Here is a 23,437-nt window from a genome sequence, read left to right on the forward strand (position 1 = left end):
GCAAAATTTCCAGACTCAATGTAATGAAAAATCAATTTCAATATTTGCTGATCAGAACTGATCCAGAAATTTCGTCGATCAACTTCATAAAACACAAATCTTCCAATGGAAACCCCTTGTCTGAACAAGTTCTTAACTTGCTGAAACACTAAGTTTAGTTTTTTTGTTTAAATCTAAATTATATTGTTACATGTTATATATGTTATATGTTACAACATACAGAAATTGTAGGTATTTGTTTCTGAATAATGCAATCTTTATTGTTTTCACTGTTAACTGACAAAATCAGCTGTTATTAAAGGATTATATGTAGAGTGTTTAAAAACAATGAAAATTTGTCACTTTTTATGTAAATAAACTATATATATTTATGAATTTGTCTCTATAAGTACAATAAAAAACGACAGAATAGCATATTGAGAAAGTGGGAAAAAATTCAGAATTTGCAAAAATATTTTGAAAAAAGTGTGCAAAATTACTTTCTGACTTTCGGGTTGGGTTACTGATTAAATTTTAATATATTTAGAGCCAAAAAAGGTTGAAATCCATTCAGAAACACTGATTTGAGGGTTTTTGCCGTTTTTCCGTATCTATACATTAAATCAAAACAACATTGACAAACTAAAACTACAAATTTGTCAATCGCTTTATAACACCCTAATAACATCATCAGCAATTACAAAATCAAAATGATTTTGGAATAGCCCGAGTTCTTTGTCTCAAACAGAAACCTCAACTCTAACTTTAAATCTTACTTCTCAGGAAAAAATGAAGACTCGTGTGAAAATCAATCTTGAAAGAGATCTCTTGAAATAATTTGAATTTTCCAACAAACGTTCTGAAAAAAGGCAATATATAACACGTTTATGTATAAAGTAATATATTTTTACTTTATACATATACGTATTCAACTCTACAATTAATAAATTGCAATAGAAATACAAAATTCGTTTAACAATTGAACATCATTATCTAAAACTGCTTAATACGCCCTTATTTCACAACAGTCCTACGATAGTTATGAGGTGCTGATCAGCATCGAAACTCTCAGTAACAATCTTGTTACTTTCATACCTTTAAACCAGAATGTTAGCAAACGGAAAGGTTCTACGATGTTTATCAACTCAACAATGATCCAATTAGCTAGCTTAGTCAAAAAATATCAGTAATAAATCCAAATAATTATCCACGTCAGTTTTCTAACTTGTCGCGCACATTTCCTGTTTGACTATCCATTACCTTGTCGTAAAATTACTTCTAGATGACACAAAACTCGGGATTGAAGATATTAGTAGCATCCTACACGTAAATTGTCTTCTGGGTAAAACGAAACAATTCATCGTTATGAATTTAAATATGTACGCAGTTTAGAGGCCATGAAAACCATTACGCTTTTAAAGACTATTACAGTGAATAAACTAATTAGGCAACTTTAAAATTAATATAACCAAGTATCTCAAGTTAATACTAGCTTAGTGCGACATCAATGAAGGTGATATGTATTTGGACATCAGGAAAATGTAAGCCTTAATTAATCAATGGTTTCGCATTACGTACACAAAAAAAACTTTAATAGAAATTAATACTATTATGGCTGAATCAGATCTTACATCAGTATTAAATGCTATTGAACCACTTTAAAAAACCAGAAAGACAAGTTTAAAGAGATACGAGCATAAAAAATATATTTTTTTTTTAATTGCTGAAAATAAAGCTTACTTGCTTTATTTTCAGCAACACATTATAAACTTATAATATTCTTTAGATTAAACTTAATGAAATGATTTAGTAGATATTTAAATAAATTTTATTATCCATTTTAAATATTATTTTTAACAACCTTAAGTCTAATTTTCTAACCTCAACAACAAACGGATGGGGGTTACGGGAGTATAGAAAAAAACAAACAAACAATTATTTATAATTTATTATTTTTTGGCAGTTTTGGTTTCTTTTTTAGCAGGTTTTTTAGTACCAACAACTTTTCTCTTGTTGTTTACAACTTTATCTTTAGCTGCTGCCCTCCTTTCCTGGGCTATAATAGCAGCTCGTTTAGTAACTAAAGCCAGAGGATTAAGTCGACCCATTATTTGAGCATTTCTTAGAGGGTTCTTTTTAATAACAGCTCTTCGGGCTTTAGGTAGAGCTGGTCTCACAACTGATTGAATTTCATCAGAATTAATAATTCGAGCAAGATCAGGCATCGTCATTTTGGCTCTTGGAAGACTAAATAATAAAAGTTTAATTTAAAGTAAATTAAATAAAATATGCATACACACACACAAAAAAAAAATTAAGAAGAGCAGCATCTTAATTTAGAAAATTGCACTGACTTTTTTTAGACAGTATCTTCATAAATAGTAATAATGGGTTAATGGCAAAATTTAGAAATCTTTGTAAGAAAGTACTTTTTCTCTGATTTTGGGTGGTAAAAAGTATAACTTTCTTTGTTAAAGGATATAATGCTTGAGCAACTGAATCTATGCTCCCCTAATATTTTTATTAGAATTTTTTAAAAAATTAGATACTTCTCAATTATTTGATAGCAATTTGCTGAAGAAAGATTAAGTAACAAAAAAATAATAGTTTAATAAGGAAACAAGAAATTAAAGTCTAATAAACAAAAAAATATTATAAAATAACAATTTGTAACTATCAATGTCTTATTTAAAACTGAAAAACAGTTTCTCCTGATTTTAAAGATGTGAATAGTTTTTTAAATATTTAAAAGTTAACAACTTTTCTCTGGTTTTCCCTGAATGCCATTATCCTGTAATAGTAACAAAAGTTTCTCAGAGAATTGTAGTCATAAAAATCTTCATTATTTTCAGACTATTTTTTTCATCATTAAAACTGTTACCTCTTATAAAGGCATTTTATACTATGTAAACATATTAACTGCATACATTCAAAATTTATACCTGTAATTTACTTTTTCACTGGATGGTTTGCGCCAAGTGCCAAATATAGAATCTAATCTTTCAAAAGCTGACTCTGACCATATCACAAAACTTTAAAAAAAAAGTTTAATATAACAATAATTCTTTAAACCCATAACTTTTTCAAAGCATTAGAAAAATAAATTAAAACATACTAACAGTAACAACTTTCAGCAACTACTTACCGACCAAGATGACCACCAGGGCAAAGTTTTAGCAAATTAAGCCTGTCAACTTGAATCAAATCAACACCAGGCAAATTTCTAAAGGCCTGTTTAATACCATGATCCTCTTTAAAGACAACAAGAGGTCCGCGTCGCATAGTATAACGACGATTACGCATTTTTCCCTAAAAGTAATTTATAATAATTTAAAACAAGATTAATTTTAAAACTTTAACAAATAAGTTTCAACAATAAAATAAATGACGTAACACATCATTTTTACTTATAATAGATATAAACAACAGTAATAGACTCAGATAAAAAAATAATCATTATTCATTGAGGGCAAGTTATATCATCATAGTCTATTAACAAAAATCAATTCTTTTGTATGAGATGAAGTCTTGTTGACAAATATGTAAGACCCTCAATATTGAATATATATACACACATTTCTTAATAAATATAATCACAATAAATCAAAAACATAATAATTAAAGCTAAAATAAACATTTATTTTGATCAAAATTGTTAATTTTTTTATACAGAGCCTTTTTTAAATAGGTTCGTATTTTAGGTTTTAAAAAACTAAGTACTCTATTCTTTAGACACAATTTTATTCAACTAGTCAACAAACTTTGGCAATCACTAAATATATAAATTTTTATGGGATTAGTGAAATTAATTAGTTTTTAACACACACAAAAAAGAAATTTTTATAAAACAGTAAATAGAAAACGAGTCATGATAATTTAGTAGACATACTTACATAGATTTAAGGCAAGAAAAAGAAGTTAACTAAAGAAGTTGGTGTATTATTAAAAAATTTATTAGAGATTATTTTTTAAGCGACGTAATTGTAAACATATTTGAAAACAATAAGCATAATTTGTTAATATTATTTAAATATAATAAAAACAAATGACAACAGAAAATTTTTTATACCTTTCCAGCCCGTATTTTTTTTGAGTCTTGACATTTTTGTACATCTTCATATGCGTTAATTTTTTTTAAAAATTGTACTGCGGCTTTGGTTTTTGTTAAATTTTCAATATTGTTACTACAAACAACAGGAACTTCAGTTAAATTTTCGATTTTGTGGCCACGTGCCATAACAAGTGCAGGAAGGGCAGTTGCTGCTAATGCAGAGCATACTGCATATCTTCTTTGATTTTGATTTACATGACGGTGCCATCTTCGCCATGTTTTGGTTGGGGCAAACATACGTCCACCACGACACATGTTTCCAAATGCACCTTGACCAGATCTATGTGTACCACCACCACGCACTCGAGGAATACGAGCTACAGCTCGACCTGTACCCCACGAAGTAGCAGATGTTTGTGCACCAGCATGTTTATGAACTGAAAAAGCCTGGCGGCTGTTTTTTGACATATTAGAATGCACAAAGTTGACTACATCGGGTCGGATGGGAGCTTTGAAAACTGCAGGCAATGGAATCTGTTTAAGTTTCTCGCCCTGATCAGAAAGAACGGTCACTAAAGGTCGCACAACAGCCTATGTAACGAATATAAATAGTTAAATTCGATTGTATACGAGACAAAAGATTCTATGAATTATTTATCAAAAAAAAACTTCAACTTTTAACGAAAAATTTCTACCATTTTAGGTCGCCACTTGCCACACTGCCAATCTGTAAAAGAAACGCGTATTTCGAATTTGTATAATTTTAAACGCAGTCCCAGTCTTAGTCGACCCGACTAATAAAGTGCCATCATTTTCGTGATGTTTTACTCCATGCTCTTAGTTAAGATATAGTTTGTTTTGTTTTCTTTGCTGTTTTCCCCCGTGTTTTTTTTATTCTTAGTTTAAGGAAATAAATATGCTTAAAATATTAAATTATTTTTCAATTTAAAGTTGTATTAAACCTAGGTAACATGTTTTATCTTTCAAAGATTAAATGACTGCCCTACACCTGAGATAAAATCTTCGACACAATGGTGTTATCATTCATCGAGCACTCTTGCTAAAGATATGCATACAGAAAAATAAGTTTTATATATATATATATATATATATATATATATATATATATATATATATATATATATATATATATATATATATATATATAAAATATGTAATGATATTTAATTTTTTTTTTTTCTTTATACATTTATTTTTTGTATGCGTTATCTATTTTCGGTATATATCTTGTCCTCAATGAATGATATCAGAAATATATATTTTTATTTGATAAGATAAAGTAAATAAATAAATACACAATATCTACTTCTAAAATTTTCATACGGTAGCAATTATCAGGTAAAGTTACATTATGCTTTTTTTTTGTTAGAAAATATTATACTCTTATTATATAAAAGTGATGTGCAAAAAAATAATTATATATTTTCAATACTAAATTATATTTTAAATTAAAATATGATCCCAAAGAAAATCGCAAATCTCAAAAGAAATTTAATATATAATATAATTCAATCATCCTCCTTACAGTAAAAGCGTTTTTAACCAATGTTCTACATATCTTCCTAAATTATTCAACAAACATTTTACGTTACCACACCACCCAAAATAAATTACTCAATTGAAATAAAATTGAGCTAAAGCTGCACCAAAAATATTGACAGAATAATAAAAAGCCCCAACAAAAAAATTACATCTGAAAATTCAGATAATTACCCACAATGCAGTTGCATACATGAACATAATGAATTTTAAACACAATGGTTTTACCATGGCAATACAGTAACAAGGTTGCCAAAAAAATCGCTAACCACAAACTCCTTTAGGTCAGCTTTAAGCCCTGTTTCTGAGGGCTGATATTTATACATATATCTACCAGGGGCTATTCTAGGAAAAAAATTTGGGTGGCGAAATGTGTCCCAGCATTGCTTAGGCGAATATATAGAGATGTTTTTTCACAAAAATAAAACAATATTTGCCATAAAAATTGCAAAAGAAAAAAAAAGGTCTTCATTTTTAATTTGGGCAGCTCCCAAATACGGTGAGGCTGTCAAAAATGGTCTAGAATAGCCCCTGTCTACTATAGCGAATATAGATCAGCAGTTGCTTACTCATTTTGCTTACCTTTATTGCATACAGCTATTTCAGAAAAAGGAGAAAAAAACTAAGAATAATGGAAGAAAAGATTGCTGCCCCTGTCCCAAACTCTCTGTGGATGTAGCCACAGCAGACTATGAGTTAGTTGGTGTATATATTGAAGCCCCAAGCTCATTTTAGTATGATGCCAGACATGTTATCTAAACATGAATTTATAATTGTATATATATTATATATATATATATATATATATATATATATATATATATATATATATATATATATATATATATATATATACATATATATAAGGGTGTTTACTGGATTACTGGAATTAAAAAATTTTTGAATAAAAAAATTAATTTAAGGGGTGCTACAAGACCCTTAAACATCATACAGGTCCCTAATATTATCAAATATATATTTATATATGAATGTATGTTTAATCATTTATTATTATATTTATATTTGTGTAGATATAATAATAAAGTACCTTTATTATTATATTTTTATTTGTATAAATATAATAATAAAGGTACTATTTCTGAAAATAGTACCTATATTATAGTACTCGTTTCAAAAATTAAATTTATTGATTACATACATTAGTAAGCAATTAATAAAGTAATTGTTTACAATAGTAATTACTTAACATTTACTTTGTAATAGTAAGTTACAAAATATTTTGTAGTTTTACTGTTTTAATCCATTTAATTAACCATAAAATATGAAAATTTACAATAGTATTTTATAAACTCACATAAATAAGGAGAGATGTGTAATAAAAACTTACATAAAAATTTATTTTATTATTTAATTCAGATTATAACTGATCCATAAAATATTAATTAATATTACATTAAATTATTTTGAGGTACCGCTATATTTTGAGCCCTATAATTTTTTAAATTAGCATTTGGGGCAAGAGTGAGACTCCTTACCTGTGATGAAAACAAATTACCTTAAGGAGGAAATCTTTGATAAAATACGCCAGTTTAACTGTTGGTAATGGTAAAAGAACTTTTTAAATTTTGGATGATTATCTTCCTACTGGTACTATCGCAATATAAATACTCACTTTTGATCTGTATAACATGGAAGTACTATACGAAATATGATGTAATGACTAGTGTAATAAACTTTAAAAACATATATGTTTGTGTATAGATTCATTTGTAAATATTTTGAAACACTGCACAGTGGGTCAGAAGCCGGCAAAACCCTATAGAAAAGTTTTTAAATTTTGAAATTTTGAAAAATGCAAATTTTGCTCAATATATTAATAAGCCAGAAATTATATTTTATTAAAAAATAATTTTTCAATAAAGCGCCATATTTGTTGTTTAAATATTTCCTTAAATACTTTTTATCAATAACAACAAAAAAGTGTAAAAATTTTATTTTTTTACATCTTTTGAAAACTTTGATTTCTTATTTTAAAGAAGTTTAAGTTTATATTTTAACTTATAAATGACTTATATAGTATTATGTTAATATTTAAATCACATAAAAATTTTTTTTTTTCGCATTTTATATAAATGACAATCTCTTAAAAATGGATAGGAGATGTCTTATGAATTATATAATGGAAAATAATTTACTACAAAATGATGATTTACATGCAAAGATTTTGAGTTTTGTTTCCCAAAGCAATTTTAAAGAATCTAATGATAACTTGTCAATTATTTCGAAATTCATTTACCAAGCTAAAAAAAAGTGGAAAAAATCGAATAGAACAAGTGCAGTATTTTTTTATTTGAAAAAAGATATAAAGATAATATAATATAAAGATAATATAAAGATAATATTATACTTTAAGGTGGACGCCCTTCGATTTTGTTTGAAGATGCGTCTGTGAGAACTAAAGATCGCATAATTAAAGAGCTTTTGAGTAAATATAATTTAAACGAACTTTTATATGCAGCAAGTAAATGTTTGAAAAGGGATAAAAGGTTTATAGAAGCAAAAGTGGTTAAAAAAATATACAACAAAGAATTATCGACAGAATCACTTCATTCAGAACAATCATTAGCGATAGTCTTAGATGCTAATTTATCCAAAGAAACTTATCGGCATTTAAGGAACAATGCTCTTCCATTCAGCTCTCTATAACCATCCTATCATATTGTAAAAGAGGCTAAAAATAAATGCTACCCTGAAAACATTCAGGTCAGTGACTACTCTGCAGAGGTTCCATTACAAGCTCTTCTTTTTCATACTGCATCAAGAAAATGTTCAGCTTATAGTGTTGTGTTAAATTCACCTGTGCTTAAAGATTGTACTAAACTACTTATAATATACAAAGCTGGTTTTGATGGTGCAACAGGACAATCTGTTTATAAACAACTGTCAGATGTTTCTAGTGAACTTCATACAGATGAATCACTTTTCATAACTTGCTTGGTTCCTCTAGAACTATATTGTTTCAAAGATGACAAAAAACAGGTTGTTTGGAGAAATCCAAAACCATCGTCAACTAATTACTGCAGACCTCTGAGATTTAAATATAGAAAGGAATCAAATGAAGTAATTCTTGCAAAATATGAGTCAATTATGGCTTCTATTAAAGAAATAACATTATCTGTTGTACCTGTTTTATTGGAGGACAGTACAACAAAGGAAGTTGAAATACAGCATATTGTAAATTTAACAATGATAGATGGAAAAATTCAAACTATTATTTCCACAAAAATGCTGTTCAGTGTGTGGTGCATCTCCAATCGAAATTAACAATTTATCTTTAGTTCAAAAAAAAACTTTAGAAGGCAATATAAAACATGGCATTTCAACTTTGCATGCTTGGATAAGGTTTTTAGAATGTATGCTCCATATCTCTTATAAGATGCCGATTATGAAGTGGCAGGCTAGAAATCAAGACGAAAAAAATATTGTTAAACTGAGAAAGCTTGAAGTCTGTGCTGAATTTCGAACAAGGATAGGTCTTGTCATAGACCAACCGAGAATAGGTGGGGCAGGTACATCAAAGGATGGCAACGCAGCTAGGCGATTTTTTCAGCAATACGATGTCTCAGCTAGTATAATGAACATCGATGTAGATCTTATGAAAAGGCTTCATATTATTCTGGCCACAATATTAAGTGGTTATGAAATTAACTCATCCAAATTTAAAACATTCTGTTGGGAAACTGCTTCGCTCTATGTATTCCTGTACCCTTGGTATCCTATGACCCAAACACTTCATAAAATTTTGATTCACGGCTATGAAGTCATCGAACTATTTACTCTTCCATTAGGTATGTTTTCTGAAGAGGCTCAAGAGGTTACCAATAAGGTTTTTAAGATTTTTCGTGAAAATTTTACAAGAAAATGCGATCGGAAAAAAAACAATATAGACCTTTTTCATCGCCTTTTATGTGCATCTGATCCTTTAATTTGCACATTAAGAAAGAAGATACATAACAAAAAAAAAAGTCTACCATCTGGTGTACTTGAACTATTGCAAGAGCCAACGATAGAATACTCTGCGTAAAACATAAATTTAAATAATATCCTTGTTGTTAATTTTGTTGGGTAAAAACGGAATTTTTTGTAAATGGAAAATAAATGAGTTTTGTAATAATTTGCGTAATTATGTAATAAAATTTGAAGTCTTTAAAAAACAAATGTTATTTTTTCCACAAATTATGTTTTTCAATATAATAAACTGTTTCTAATAAAAAAAAATAAAAAAATTTTAGATTTAGAGGTTTTGGCTAGAAAATGTCACTTTTGACCCACTGTGCACTGCTTTGCTTGTGTATGTATTCAAAATATGCTGATCAAATGTTTGTATTGGAAGTATGGTTTTTAAATGTGTCATAGATGGTTATACTATTTTCTGATCTGTATTTGTGTGTATAAATGTAATAAGTTCATATGCTTTGAAATAAGTTCATATGTGTGTGTGTGTGTGTATATATATATATATATATATATATATATATATATATATATATATATATATATATATATATATATATATATATATATATATATATATATATATATATATATATATATATTTATATATATATGTTTATATATATATTTATGTAAATATATATATATACATATATATATATATATATATATATATATATATATATATATATATATATATATATATATATATATATATATATTTCTTGAGCAATGCAGTAGCAATAAATGTGAACATATTTTAAAGAAAAAACGCAATATTTTTTTTATCTTGACATGTTTCGTAGTTAACATACTACATTTTCAAAAGATAAAATTGCAATTTAAAAGTCTGGATATAAATAAAAAATCAAAATTTGAAGACATTACAGAGAAATATTAACAAACAAATAGAATTGTTACTAACCAATAAAAACTATAATATGATACCATAAATAGCAAAAAATAAAATTATAAGTAAATTAAAAAACAAAAAACTAGATAGCCAAATTTATATTATAATGAACAGTTTTTTTATTTAAAGATGGGTTTTCCCATTTAATATGGAGTGCTTCTTTAATTTTCAATTTGTTTTTGTTAGAAGCAGTATCAAAAATTTTAATATGGAGTGCTTCTAATTGTTTTAAAATTTTTGATACTGCTTCTAACAAAAACAAATTGAAAATTAAAGAAGCACTCCATACTAAATGGGAAAACCCATCTTTAAATAAACAAACTGTTCATTATAATATAAATTTGTCTATCTAGTTGTTTTTTTTTAAATTTACTTATAACTTTATTTTAATTTTTTGCTATTTATGGTATCATATTATAGTTTTTATTGGTTTGTAACAATTCTGTTTGTCTGTTAATATTTCTCTGTAATGTCTTCAAATTATGATTTTATATTTATATCCAGAGTTTTAAATTGTAATTTTATCTTTTAAAAATATAGTATTTTAAATACGAAACATATCAAGATTAAAAAATATCGTGTTTTTCTTAAAAAAAATAAAATATATATATATATAATCATGTTTTCTAGATGAACTAATAAGAAACTAGTTTGAAAATAAATGTTTTTATAAAATTTTTTATAAATTTATTTCTGTTACTTTATAATAATTTTTTTTATATTCAAGCAAAAAAATGTCACTAACTGACTTATCAAGGTATAATGACAATGAAGATGAAATAAAAGATGAGGATCATGACTTAATACTTGCAGAAAAATTATCCCCTATGCAACCTAGCGTTGAAACGCCTAATACATCTTCTGATAATGCAGCAAAACCTAGAGGTTTAGTTTCATATATTGGTGAATATACAGATGATGAAAGTTCTGATGATGAAGGAGTTCGTGTTGAACTATCTTTACCTGCTTCTGCTGTGAATTTTGGACTTTTTGATGGAGGAAATGCAGTTTCTTCAATTGGAAGCACATCACCAAGCTCTACTGTTGATACTTTAGAAAATATAGAAAAAGAACAAACTGTGCGCTTACCTCCTGAGCCTGAAGGTCGTTGTTCTAAATCTCTCCAGGAAAAAATTGCAAAATTGATTGAAAAGAAAAACAATGGTATGAATGTTAATGAGTATGTGCAAAGAAAAAAAGAATTTCGTAATCCAAGTATTTATGAGAAACTTGTTAGTTTTATTGGTATTGATGAACATGGTACAAACTTTCCTAAAGAAATTTTTGATCCCACTATATGGGGACCTGAATCACATTATGATAATTTAGCAAAGTTGCAAAAAGAATATCATGATAAAAAAGAAAAAGAAAAATTAAAAAGAACTCAGGTCGAATTTGTTAAAAAGATTCCAAACCCAACGCCTACAGATAAAAAGACAAAGTGGGATCAAAAAATACCAGTAAAAGCCTTAGAAAACAAATAATGTTTTATAATAATTTAGCGATATTTTTGGTTATGTTGGATAACATTCGATATTTATCAACTTGATATTATTTTATCAATTTGATATTATTTTATCAACTTGATATTATTTTATCAACCTGATATTATTTAATCAACCTGATGTTATTTTACAAAATATAAAGAGTTTTTTTTTTTTTTTTAACTTTTTAAATTTAAACGTGTTATTTAATTAAAACGTGTATTTAAACGTGAAAGGTTTTTTAGTAATTATCACAACAAGATTCACTATATTTCCTAGTGGGTAGCCATCTTGATGACAGTCCTCCTTCGTAATAAATCATAGCTTTTTTTGACCCTTAGTTAGACATTTATTTTTCATTTTTATTTAGCTCTTCATAATTCTTGTTTGCTGTTTTTATTCTCTTTTGTATTTATTCCAAATGTCACGGGGCACCTCAAGACAATTTCCTAGATCTAGGAATGCTCTATAGAGCATTCCAACAACTACGATATTTTATTGAAGTTAATAAACATAATTTGAAAATAAATTTTACATGTGTTCTATTTGAAAAGCTCTTGCTAAAGATTCAGGGCGGCCGTGGCGCAGTGGTTAGAGCGCTTGCTTTATAAGCAGGAGATCCAGGTTCGAAACGAGGTCTGGACAAATTTTCGCGTCACGGTAAGGAAGGAGGCGTGAACTTCCTGGTTAAATGCACTTCCGCGGTGCTCTGTGAGGACTTCTTGGGGCACCTAAAATAAAAATTAAAAAAAAAAAAAAAGATTCTGCTATCACTAAAGGACAATTCCACGCTTTTGTTACGATAAAATAAATAAATTCAAACAAAAACTAAGTAATTGTTGGGTTGCCGTATATTTAAAAATTTTAATAATGTTATTTGTGTTATTTTTTTGTTTTAAATTTCAAATTAAGGTCATGCGTCATACTTTCTATATAAATGGTAGTTAAACTACATTTTGATAAAAAAGAATTGTCCCCGTAAGTAACGATAACTAATTTGGTTCAAGATATATAAATAAATAGCTAAAATAATCTTTTGATTATTTTACGCAGAAAAATGACTACTTTTATTTAATTTAGAAGCCAGTTTATGCAGGCTAAATATATGGCTTGAAATATTCAACTGAAAACGTCAGGTTTAATGCAATTGTTTTTGCGTCCCCTAAGTAACACGGCATATAATCAGCTATAATTCTTAAATTTATAATATTTGAACGAAATTTCAATATACAGGAAAATAAATAAATGGTTTTGGAATGCTTTATAAATATATAAACATCTAGTCTGACATTACAAAAATCAAAATGTCCCGTAAGTAACGGTGGAATTGCTCTATTACGTTTTTAACAAGTCTGATACTTTTGTTGTTTCCTTGTTATTTATTTTAAATGTTGATTGATTTTTACTTTTAGTTAGAAAACAATCATTTAGTGCATCTAAAAACCTGTTTTTGGTAATATTTAAGTCTAAGTTTTCGTCACTCCATTTGATTTTTAAGTAATTAAAGTCACAACACATAAGTAAACTTGAATATTGATTTTTTTCTAACAACTTGTAGGAGTGTTTTATTGAATCTATAAATTGTTTGTTATTTTTCTCACTACAACCTTCTACTCTATAGATATAGACACAAGAATTTTTTTCAGAAACCGAGCACCATATTTACAAACTGATCACTATATTTACTTACTTTTACTTAATATTGTTTCATTATGTTAATATTTGTTAGACAAATTAAAAGAACTGATGCTTTCACGGATAAAATGCATCACGGATATAAATGCATCCATCTTCCCTAATAATCCGTCTGGCTCGTATGTACAAGGAATAACTCTGAACAATTGTTGTTGTTGGTTCATTCCACCATGTCTTATATATCATTACACGTTTTAGTTGTTTAATTTCAATATGAATCAGTAATTTCTCGTATTATTCGTCATTCAATTAAGTCTTATCCTTTTTCTGTGACTGTTCCTAAGTGCTCCAAAAACGCATATTCGTCTAGTTTTTTTCCTCGAACATCAGTTCTTTGGAATTCGCTTCCTTCATCTTGCTTTCCTGATTCATATAATTTGCAATCCTTTAAGTCGTCTGTCAATCGTTACCTTGCTCTACAATCTTCATCTTTCCTCTTCCAGTAACTTCCAACTTTAATTAATGGTTGCTTGCAGCCTTGCTGAAAGCGAAGATGTTTTGAATAAAAAAAAAAATTTGTCAAACTTGTTGTTTAGTGACGTTACATCAGTTACAAACAATAAAGCTGACTGTAATTTTTTGGCGATTTAATTGAGGTAGATTTTTCAGACTCTACCTCCTCGAATAACATATCGAAAAGGCTTGTTATTAGTTCCTTCAATAACAAGTTTAATGTCAGGTCAGGTTATACAGGTAACATGTAACTCAGTACAATCTGCTTTTTTTTTCTCTTTTTTTTTTAGGTGCCCCAAGAAGACCATAGGGTCTTGTCACAGAGCACCGCGGAAGTGCATTTAACCAGGAAAATTACACCTTCTTCCTTACAGTGACGCGAAAATATATCGAGAACTCGTTTCGAACCTGGATCTCCTACTTATAAAGCAAGCGCTCTAACCACTGCGCCACACTGGTTCATGTCCTGTTACCTTGTAGAATACTCTTTTTTAGGCAAAGGCTATAAGAAGCCATCTCTGACTTAACTTAACCCCTACCTAAGGGGCTCTTGGTTGAGTAAAGGCTGAAGTTGGTGTCTGAGAAGCCGTTCAATGCATCCGACTACTTTCAAAAAAAAAAGGTATTCTTGGCAAAGACTTAAGGGGTAAACAGATTTGATCTGCTAACTAGCTTCGTTCCCCTTCTTCATCTAGTAGGCTAGCGTAGATTTATTTATAACACATTGTTTCCAATGCATGAATTTTGCTTGTGTCTTTTAACAAGGGTAAAGTTCTAAAACTTAGTTTTATGGTTCTGAAGCCGGCTAAGAGTAATTTTTCCCAAAATCTATGGTAGCTCTTAGAGAAGCTGATTCCATCAATAGCCTTGAAGTTTCAGAGTACTAATAGTGGTATTTTGCGCATGGATGGTATCCCTGTTCATACTTTTGGTGCGCATCGTCGAGGGCACATTTAAAGCTTTTTGCTACGGCTTAGGTTTTATTATTAATAGTGAGGCGATTATTTGGACTATTAAATAGTATACTGAGTACTATCTGTGTTTTGAGTTAAGTTCCTAAACAAATCCAAAAATGAGTAAAAAAGTACCAAAAAAATAGAAAATAAAAAAAGCATCGTAATTACCAAGTTCTCTAAATCTATTATTCACTAATATTCGTAATTTTCAAAGTAATTTTTCTTCTGTTGAGTCTTATCTTGTTCAAAATTCACCAGACCTGCTTGCTCTTTATGAGATTAGTTTGAGTTCAGCTGTCTCATCTTGTGATTTAAGTGTTTATAGCTATCTTTGTTAATTTGTAAAGACTCCAATAGTCACTTGGTTAGCATGGGCATTTACATTTTTAAGAATTCAACTATTTTCTGGGAGACTAGATTTAAATTCACAGGCTATTTTTTGTTTTATCTTTTAGCACCACTTCATTCTATCGCGTTTCTCTTTGTTCTATATCGCTCTCCTTTATCTCAAGTTGTTGTTGGTGACTTTAATGCTTATTACATTTAATGGCTTAGCTCTAGTGTCAGTGACTCTGCAGGTGTTAAAGCCCACACATACAAATAGTCAACTTTCTAATTCGCTTTCCAGACAATTCGAATCATTGACCTTCACTACTTATTCATGTCTTACTTCTGATCCGTCAGTGGTCGTCTGATGGTCAGTGCTCAGTTTCTCCACATTCACTCAAAGCATCTGATCACGGTTTGTGATTTCTTTAAAACTGTTATCTCATTCTTCTTCATCATAAGAATTTAATTTAAATCAAATTTAATTTAGATCAAACCGTGCTTCAAAACAAACAAAAATAAAAAATAAAAATATTAAGTTAATTTATCTTAAAGGTAAGTGTAATTAAATACTAGTTAATTCAAAGTTAAGTTATTAAACTTAAATAAATTAAAAACAAATATCTGAGGATTAACAGGTGACGAATGGTGTAGCAGTAGAGGTAGAAAATACTATAATTTAAATCACGACTTTACGTATTGTTTAAAAAAGGTAAAACTGCCATCTCCATATTCTGCTGAAAATTTGAACATGTTCTATAATGGAAATGTTGCAGAATTTGGATTAGATAATGAATATATTGCAATTAAAACTACGAATGGCTGTAGGTCGATGCTGAAATTGGGTACTATAATTAAGTTTCCTCATCAGATCTTCCAGAATAATTTAATTCATTTTAGTTTTTTTTTGATTTGATATACGCTAAAAAAGATTGTTGGTTGCAAAATTATGGGTTGCGGAGAAAATGATTCGGATATTGAAGCAGAAACGGAAACTGATAGAGATAATGAAGAAGAATTACTTATTAATTATTAATAAGCAATTCTCCTTTACTCTCTCCATCAGGAGGAAAATATTGAGTATAAAGAAAATATCGAAAAAAGTCTGAAGAAAATTTGAATACTAATTAGTGAATGTAAAAAGTAAATGTAAAAAGAAAAAGACAATACTAAGTTATCACAGTGTTTACGGCGATAGTGAGGAGGATAGCTTGTCTATTAAAATGAATGACTTTGTGATTGTGAAGTTTCAAACTTCCAAAAAAATTGTCAAATACTATGTTGGGTTAATTCAAGCCTTAGTTGCAGATTGAGTCAGATCAGGTTATCCTGCTACTGGTAACATAAAACCCAGTACAATCTGCTTCATGCCCTGCTGCCTTGTAGGATACGCCTTTTTAGGCAAAGGCTAGGAGATGCCATCTCCGACTTAAAACACCCCCTGCCTTGGGGCTCTTGGTTGAGTGAAGGCTAGAGATAGTGCCTCGATAAAAATACTCATCTTGGGCAAATGTTAAATGCATCCGGCTACTGTCTTGTAGAAGGCCTCCTAGGCAAAAACTTAAGGGGTAAACAGATTCTATCTGTTGACCAGCCTCACACCCCTTCTTCATCTGTTAGGCTGGCACAGATGTATTTTGAATACATTGTTTCCATTTTAGGATGTTGAATGCTAGATCTCTTTGACTCAATGCATGGGTTTTGCTTGTGTCTCTGTTTTTATGACTAGGCAATTCATTCTATTATCTCCTAATGAGGGTATAGCTCTAAAACTCAGTTTTATGGTTCTGAGGCCGGCTGGTAGTCAGGTTTCTCGAACTCTGTGGTAGCTCTCAGAGAGGCTGATTCCATCAACAGCTGAAAAATGTCAAAGTATTAACAGTGTCATGTTGTGCATGGATGATGTCCCTGTTTGTACTTTTGGTGTGCATTGCGGAGGCCACATTTGGAGCTCTTTGTTACGGCTTTTTATTAGTAGTATTGAGACAATTGCTTGGGCTATTAAACAGTGTTCTGAGTACTATCTATGCTTTGAGTCAAGTTCTTCAATCTAATTTAAAAATGAATAAAGTACCAAAAACTATAAAACACAAAAAACCATTATCATCACCAAGTTCTCTAAACCTATCATTCACTAATATTCGTGGTCTTCGAAGTAACTTTTCTTCTGTTGAGTCTTATCTCTTGCAAAATTCACCAGACCTACTTGCTCTTTGTGAGACTAATTTGAGTTCAGCTGTCTCATCTTGTGATCTTAGTGTTGATGGTTATTTTCCTTTAATTCGTAAAGACTTCAATAGTCACATGGTTGGCCAGGGGATTTACATTCGTAAGAATTCACCCATTTGTCGTGAAACTAGGTTTGAATCCACAGACTATTCTTTCATGTGCTTTTGTTTAGCACCACTTCACTCTATCGCCTTTCTCTTTGTTCTATATCGCTCTCCTTCATCTCAAGACTGCACTCTTTTTGATGTTATTTCTGATCATATTGACCAAGCCCTCTCTCTTTATCCATCAGCTAATATAGTTGTTGTCGGTGACTTTAATGCTCACCACTCTGAATGGCTTGGCTCTAGTGTCACTGATTCTGCAGGCATTAAAGCCCACAACTTTTGTCTTTCTCAATCCCTAACTCAAATGGTCAACTTTCCATCTCGCTTTCCAGACAATCCGAATCATTTACCTTTTCTACTCGACTTATGTCTTGTTTCTGATCCTAGTCAGTTCTCAGTTTCTCCACATTCACCCTTAGGTGCTTCTGATCACAGTTTGATCACTCTAAAACTAATATCTCATTCTTCTTCATCACCTGAATCCCCCTATTATCGAATCTCTTACAACTACAGTAAAGCTGACTGGGATTTTTTCCGTGATTTCCTTCGCGATGGCCCTTGGGTAGAAATCTTTTGTCTTCCTGTCAACAAATGTGCTTCTTACATAACTTCGTGGATTCAGGCTGGCATGGAATCTTTTGTTCCCTCTTGACGATTCCAGGTCAAGCCTCACTCTCCTCCATGGTTTTCCTCACACTATGCTGCTGCGATTGCCAATCGAAACCGTTACTTCCTTATTTATCAGTAAAACAATTCTCCAGAAAACAGACGTCTGTTTATTACTGCTAGAAACAATTGTAAAAAGGTTTTGTCTAACGCCAAAACCCGCTATTCTCAGTTCATGAAATCTCGTATCTCATCTCAAAAATTAGGCTCTCGTGACTTCCGGAGAACCTTTAATAATATCAATAATAAGGGCAAATCTTTAATTCCACCTCTCTTGTAGGGTTCAGACTTTGTCACCTCACCTAAAGACAAAGCTAAACTGTTTGCTAAAAACTTTTCATCAATATCATCTCTTGATTTCACTAGTTGCGTTCTACCTAATATTGCCAACAAACAGGTTGATCAATTGCTTGACATTCATATCACTCCAGCTTCTGTATCTCTTCCTATCATATGCAAGGTTTTTAAATCTTTAATTAACAAACACTTAGTTTCTCATCTTGAATCTAATAACTTACTTTCTGACCATCAATATGGATATCGATCTTCTCGTTCTACAGATGATTTGCTAACAGTAATAACTGATAGGTTTTATCGTGCATTAGATAAAGATGAAGAGGTTAAGGCCATCGCTCTTGAAATTTCAAAAGCTTTTGATAAAGTTTGGCATGCTGGTCTTCTCCATAAGCTTTCTTCCTATGGTGTATCTTTAAGATTATTAAATCTTTCCTTTCCAATCGTAGTATAAATGTTGTCCTCAATGGACAGCACTCTTCTTCTTATTCTGTAACTTCAGGGGCTCCTCAAGGTTCTATCCTTGGCTCTATACTCTTTTTAATTTACATTAACAATCTTCCAGATATTCTCACATCTAAGGTGACATTGTTTGCTAATGATACTACCATTTATTCTTGTCGTGATAAGAAACCAACATCCTCTGATTGCTTGGAGGGGGCATTTAAGCTTGAAAAGGATCTCACTTCTGTTACAGCATGGGGCTTACAGTGGCTGGTGAACTTTAGTTCATATAAAACTCAATTTTTTTCAGCCAATGGTTATCGCAATAATTTAGATCTTCCTATATTTATGAACGGTGATGTACTCGATGAGTCATCCACTCTTCATCTTCTAGGGTTAACTTTTGCTTCCAATCTTTCTTGGAAAACATATATAAAATCAGTTGCAAAATTAGCATCTGCTAAGGTTGCACCTCTCTATCTAGCTCGTCACTTTCTTACTTCGGATTCTATTCTCTATCTCAATAAATCTCAAATCCGGCCTTGTATGGAATATTGTTGCTATATCTGGGGCGGATCTTCTAATGATGCCCTTTCTTTTAGACAAGGTGCAAAAACGCATTGTAAACATAGTTGGACCTGCTCTTGCACCCAACCTCCAACCATTATCACATCGTCGTAATGTTGCTTCTCTTACTCTTTTCTACAAATACTATAATGGGCACTGTTCTAAAGAGCTCGCGTCTCTTGTGTCATCTACTAAAATTCATTCTCGTGTTACTCGTCATTTAATTAAGTGTCAACCTTTTTCTGTGACTGTTCCTAAGTGCTCCAAAAACGCTTATTCGTCTAGTTTTTTTCCTCGAACATCAGTTCTTTAGAATTCGCTTCCTTCATCTTGCTTTCCTGATTCATATAATTTGCAATCTTTTAAGTCGTCCGTCAATCGTTATCTTGCTCTATAATCTTCATCTTTTCTCTTTCAGCAACTTCCAACTTTAATTAGTGGCTGCTTGCAACCTTGTTGGAAGCGAAGATGTTTAAAATATATATATATATATATATATATATATATATATATATATATATATATATATATATATATATATATATATATATATATATATATGAAGATGTTAAAAAAAAAAAAAAATTAGGTTCTTGAAATATTCATTGCTTCGATATAAAGTTCTAAAAGAAACATACACGAAATTTACTGATCTTTGCACAACAAAGGACTGCTGCTCGGCAACCGCGCTAGATAGAACTGTGTTTTTGAGATGATAAAAAGATTTTTGATCATTTTAAAGTCATTGCTGCTGCAGTTTGCTCGTAAAAACAAAATACAACAGTTTTCGAGTGACATTGTTATGGAAACATCAATTATAAATTTGCAGAGGTTAATCTCCAGATACAAAAATTGTAAAAAAAATTATGTTGAAACCAATTTTTTTGATTATAAACCTCACATTTTTTCACGCTTCGAATAAAGATATTTAAATTTCTGCTGCAAAATAATTTGATCAATACTCGCAACAAAAGAAAATAGTTACCGAGCAAAATTAGATAATCGCGCTAAAGGCAAACAAGAAGAACCATCACAACCAACATCCTTTGTGCCGAAATTCAAGAAGCTCTGAATCAAAAGCTAAAATCAACAGAAAAATTAAAAGCTGAATAAAATAAAATCAAGACCGTCACCAATCAGTTAAAAGTATATGAAGTAATTAGTATTATATCTGAAGCAACTTTGAAATTTAAACTAACCGTCCACAGAATTTAAGACATTTATTAAATAAAACCTGTTTGTGAAAGATTTGTGATAAAAAAAAAATTTAAGAACTAAGAAATAATAAAACATAAACTTTTTAAAAAATTTTCAATGAATTATAATTTGAAATATATAATATTAAAAAAATAAATACAACAACAATGGGTAGTTATTAACTTGATAGTTTAATTTTTTATTTTATAACAAAGCATTACCGATTTTTTCTCAACTCCGACGGAGTTTTTTCTCGATTTCTCTCGATTCCGTTTTTTCTTGATTTTGAATTCTTTGCCTAAAATCTTTCTTTAATTTTCTTCGTGATGGTCTTTGGGTAGAAATTTGTTGTCTTCCTGCTAACAAATGTGCTTTTTATATAAATTCTTGGATTCAGGTTGGCATGGAACCTTCTTTAAAAGTTTATAATAAGGACAAATCTGTTAACCCCTCTCTCTTGCATGGTTCAGATTGTGTTACCTTACCTAAAAACAAAGATGAATTATTTGCTAAAAATATTTCATCAATCTCATCTCTTGATTCCACTAATTACATCCTACCTTATATAGCCAACAAACGGGTTGATCTGTATCTAAATTGATTTTCTTTTACATCTTGTGGTCCGGACAACACATCTGCCTTGTAGCAGTTGTCTTTACTTTTAAAACTATTTAACAAGTGCTTATCAGAGTCATTATTTTCCAGTTTGCTGGAATACGGCATCAGTTATCTCAATTTTCAAAAATTCTGGAGAGCAAACTGAGTCTTCTAATTATCGTCCCATTAGTGTTTTTACTAGCAAGGTTTTTGAGTCTTTATTTAGCCAGCAATTAATCTCTCATCTTGAATATAACAACTTACTTTCTGATTGTCAATATAAATTTTAATCTTCTCGATCTACTGCTGATTTGTAAACAATAATAATTGATAGATTTTATCATGATAAAGTAAATGTGGAGAGGCTAAAGCTAACTTATTAAGTTAGCCTTAGCCTCTCCACTTGCCGTATCTGGAGCGAATCTTTGAATGATGCCCTTTCTCTTTTAGAAAATTCATCCTCGTGTTACTCCGTCATCTAAATAAGTCTCATTCTTTTAACTGTGACCGCGCCTAAATGCTCTAAAAAATGTTTTGTGTCTAGTTTTTTTCCTCAAACTTCAGTTCTTTCGAATTCGCTCCCTTCATTTTGTTTTCATGATTCATATAATTTGCAATCTTTTAAGTCGTCTGTTAACTGTTATCTTGCTTTATAAACTTTATCCTTTCTCTTCCAGTAACTTCTAACTCTAATAGTGGTTGCTTGCATTTATAATGTAATATTATTAATACTATAATTTAATATTATTAATATGATAATCAATAAAAAATATATTAAATTATAATATCATATTATAATCTAATATTATTAATAATATCATAAATATAAATTTTTAGAAAACATGTGTTGTTATAATTTTTATCATTGCAATGAAAACTAAATCAATATATTTAACACACAAAAAAGCACTGTTTACAATATAGTAAAAAAATATTATAGTATTTTTTATATTTGCATTAACGATGGAAATAGTAAAAAACTAGTTCAAAACAAATACTTTTACATTGTTTTATATGTGTATGTATATCAATATATTATATACATACCGTCAACCGGGGTGACTTCGGACTGCAGGGTGACTCCGGACAGAGCATTACTTATTATTCTACTTCAGTTTCTTTTAGCAATGGCGCGAAACTACAAACGTAAACTAAACTTAAAAGTGTTGTATGGAACAAGCTCTAAAGAAGATATAAAAAAAGCTATAGAAGATCACAGTAAAGGCATGAGTATTCGGAAAGCTGCTGATAAGCACAAAGTCAAAAAATCAACATTGCATGATCACATTAGAAAACCCACTTTAAAGAAGTTTGGAGGCCAGACAATTATAAGCAAAGCCGATGAGGTACTCATTGCTCAAATGCTAGAAGCTGTTGCCGATTGGGGTTTTCCTATTGGAAGATTAGAAGTCAGAATAATGGCTTTTAATTTCCTCAAAAATCGTAATGGGTTAAATAGTTTCAATTTGCAGATACCTGGAAATGACTGGTTAAATTCTTTTATGAAACGAAACAATATTTCTGGCAGAAATGCTTCTAACATTAAACAATCACGATCAAAGTTAGGAGTAGAAATGATAAGTAATTTTTTTGATGAATTTGAAAAAACTTATGAATCTCTTGGTGATATTCAACCTTCAAACATATTTAACTTCGATGAGACAAACCTCTCAGATGATCCTGGAAAAAAGTTTGTTTTAGTTCGAAGAGGAAGACGACGTGTGGAAAATGTTCAAGAACATAGTAAAACGTCAATATCTCTTATGTGGTGTGGCTCTGCTTCAGGAGTACTACAACCACCTATGGTAGTTTATAAAGCATCGAACGTTTATAAAGGTTGGGTAACAGGAGGGCCACAGGGAACAATATACAGTTGCACAAAATCAGGTTGGTTTGATATGGAGACATTTGCCATGTGGTTTGAAACATGCTTCTTGCCAAAC

The 23,437-nt window shown here is 30.0% G+C and overlaps 2 protein-coding genes across 2 annotated transcripts; one reads left to right on the forward strand and one right to left on the reverse strand.

The window, feature by feature from the left end:
- Positions 1 to 1,914: 1,914 nt before the first annotated feature.
- Positions 1,915 to 4,930, reverse strand: LOC100208996 (large ribosomal subunit protein uL4B). The gene is made up of 5 exons (XM_065801119.1): positions 4,726 to 4,930; positions 4,049 to 4,621; positions 3,125 to 3,288; positions 2,922 to 3,011; positions 1,915 to 2,226 (listed from the first exon to the last, which is right to left on the reverse strand). Exons 1-5 carry the CDS (start codon positions 4,726 to 4,728, stop codon positions 1,929 to 1,931), a joined length of 1,128 nt encoding a protein of 375 aa, XP_065657191.1. The 5' UTR covers positions 4,729 to 4,930; the 3' UTR covers positions 1,915 to 1,928.
- Positions 4,931 to 11,172: 6,242 nt separating this feature from the next.
- On the forward strand, positions 11,173 to 12,491 carry LOC100210208 (SAP30-binding protein). The gene has a single exon (XM_065801120.1). The coding sequence runs from the start codon at positions 11,213 to 11,215 to the stop codon at positions 11,960 to 11,962; it is 750 nt and encodes a 249-aa protein (XP_065657192.1). The 5' UTR covers positions 11,173 to 11,212; the 3' UTR covers positions 11,963 to 12,491.
- The last annotated feature ends 10,946 nt before the right edge of the window (positions 12,492 to 23,437 follow it).

Source organism: Hydra vulgaris, chromosome 07, assembly GCF_038396675.1.
Source record: "Hydra vulgaris chromosome 07, alternate assembly HydraT2T_AEP".
NCBI lineage: Eukaryota > Metazoa > Cnidaria > Hydrozoa > Anthoathecata > Hydridae > Hydra > Hydra vulgaris.

Excerpts from the sequence above, each read along its gene's own strand:
- LOC100208996 (XM_065801119.1), bottom strand. Across the intron at positions 3,289-4,048 it reads AAAAAATACGGGCTGGAAAG|GGAAAAATGCGTAATCGTCG; the intron begins GTATAAAAAATT and ends AATTACTTTTAG. Across the intron at positions 2,227-2,921 it reads AGTGAAAAAGTAAATTACAG|TCTTCCAAGAGCCAAAATGA; the intron begins GTATAAATTTTG and ends TTTATTATTTAG.
- LOC100210208 (XM_065801120.1), top strand. The coding sequence starts at position 11,213 with ATGTCACTAACTGACTTATCAAGGTATAATGACAATGAAGATGAAATA.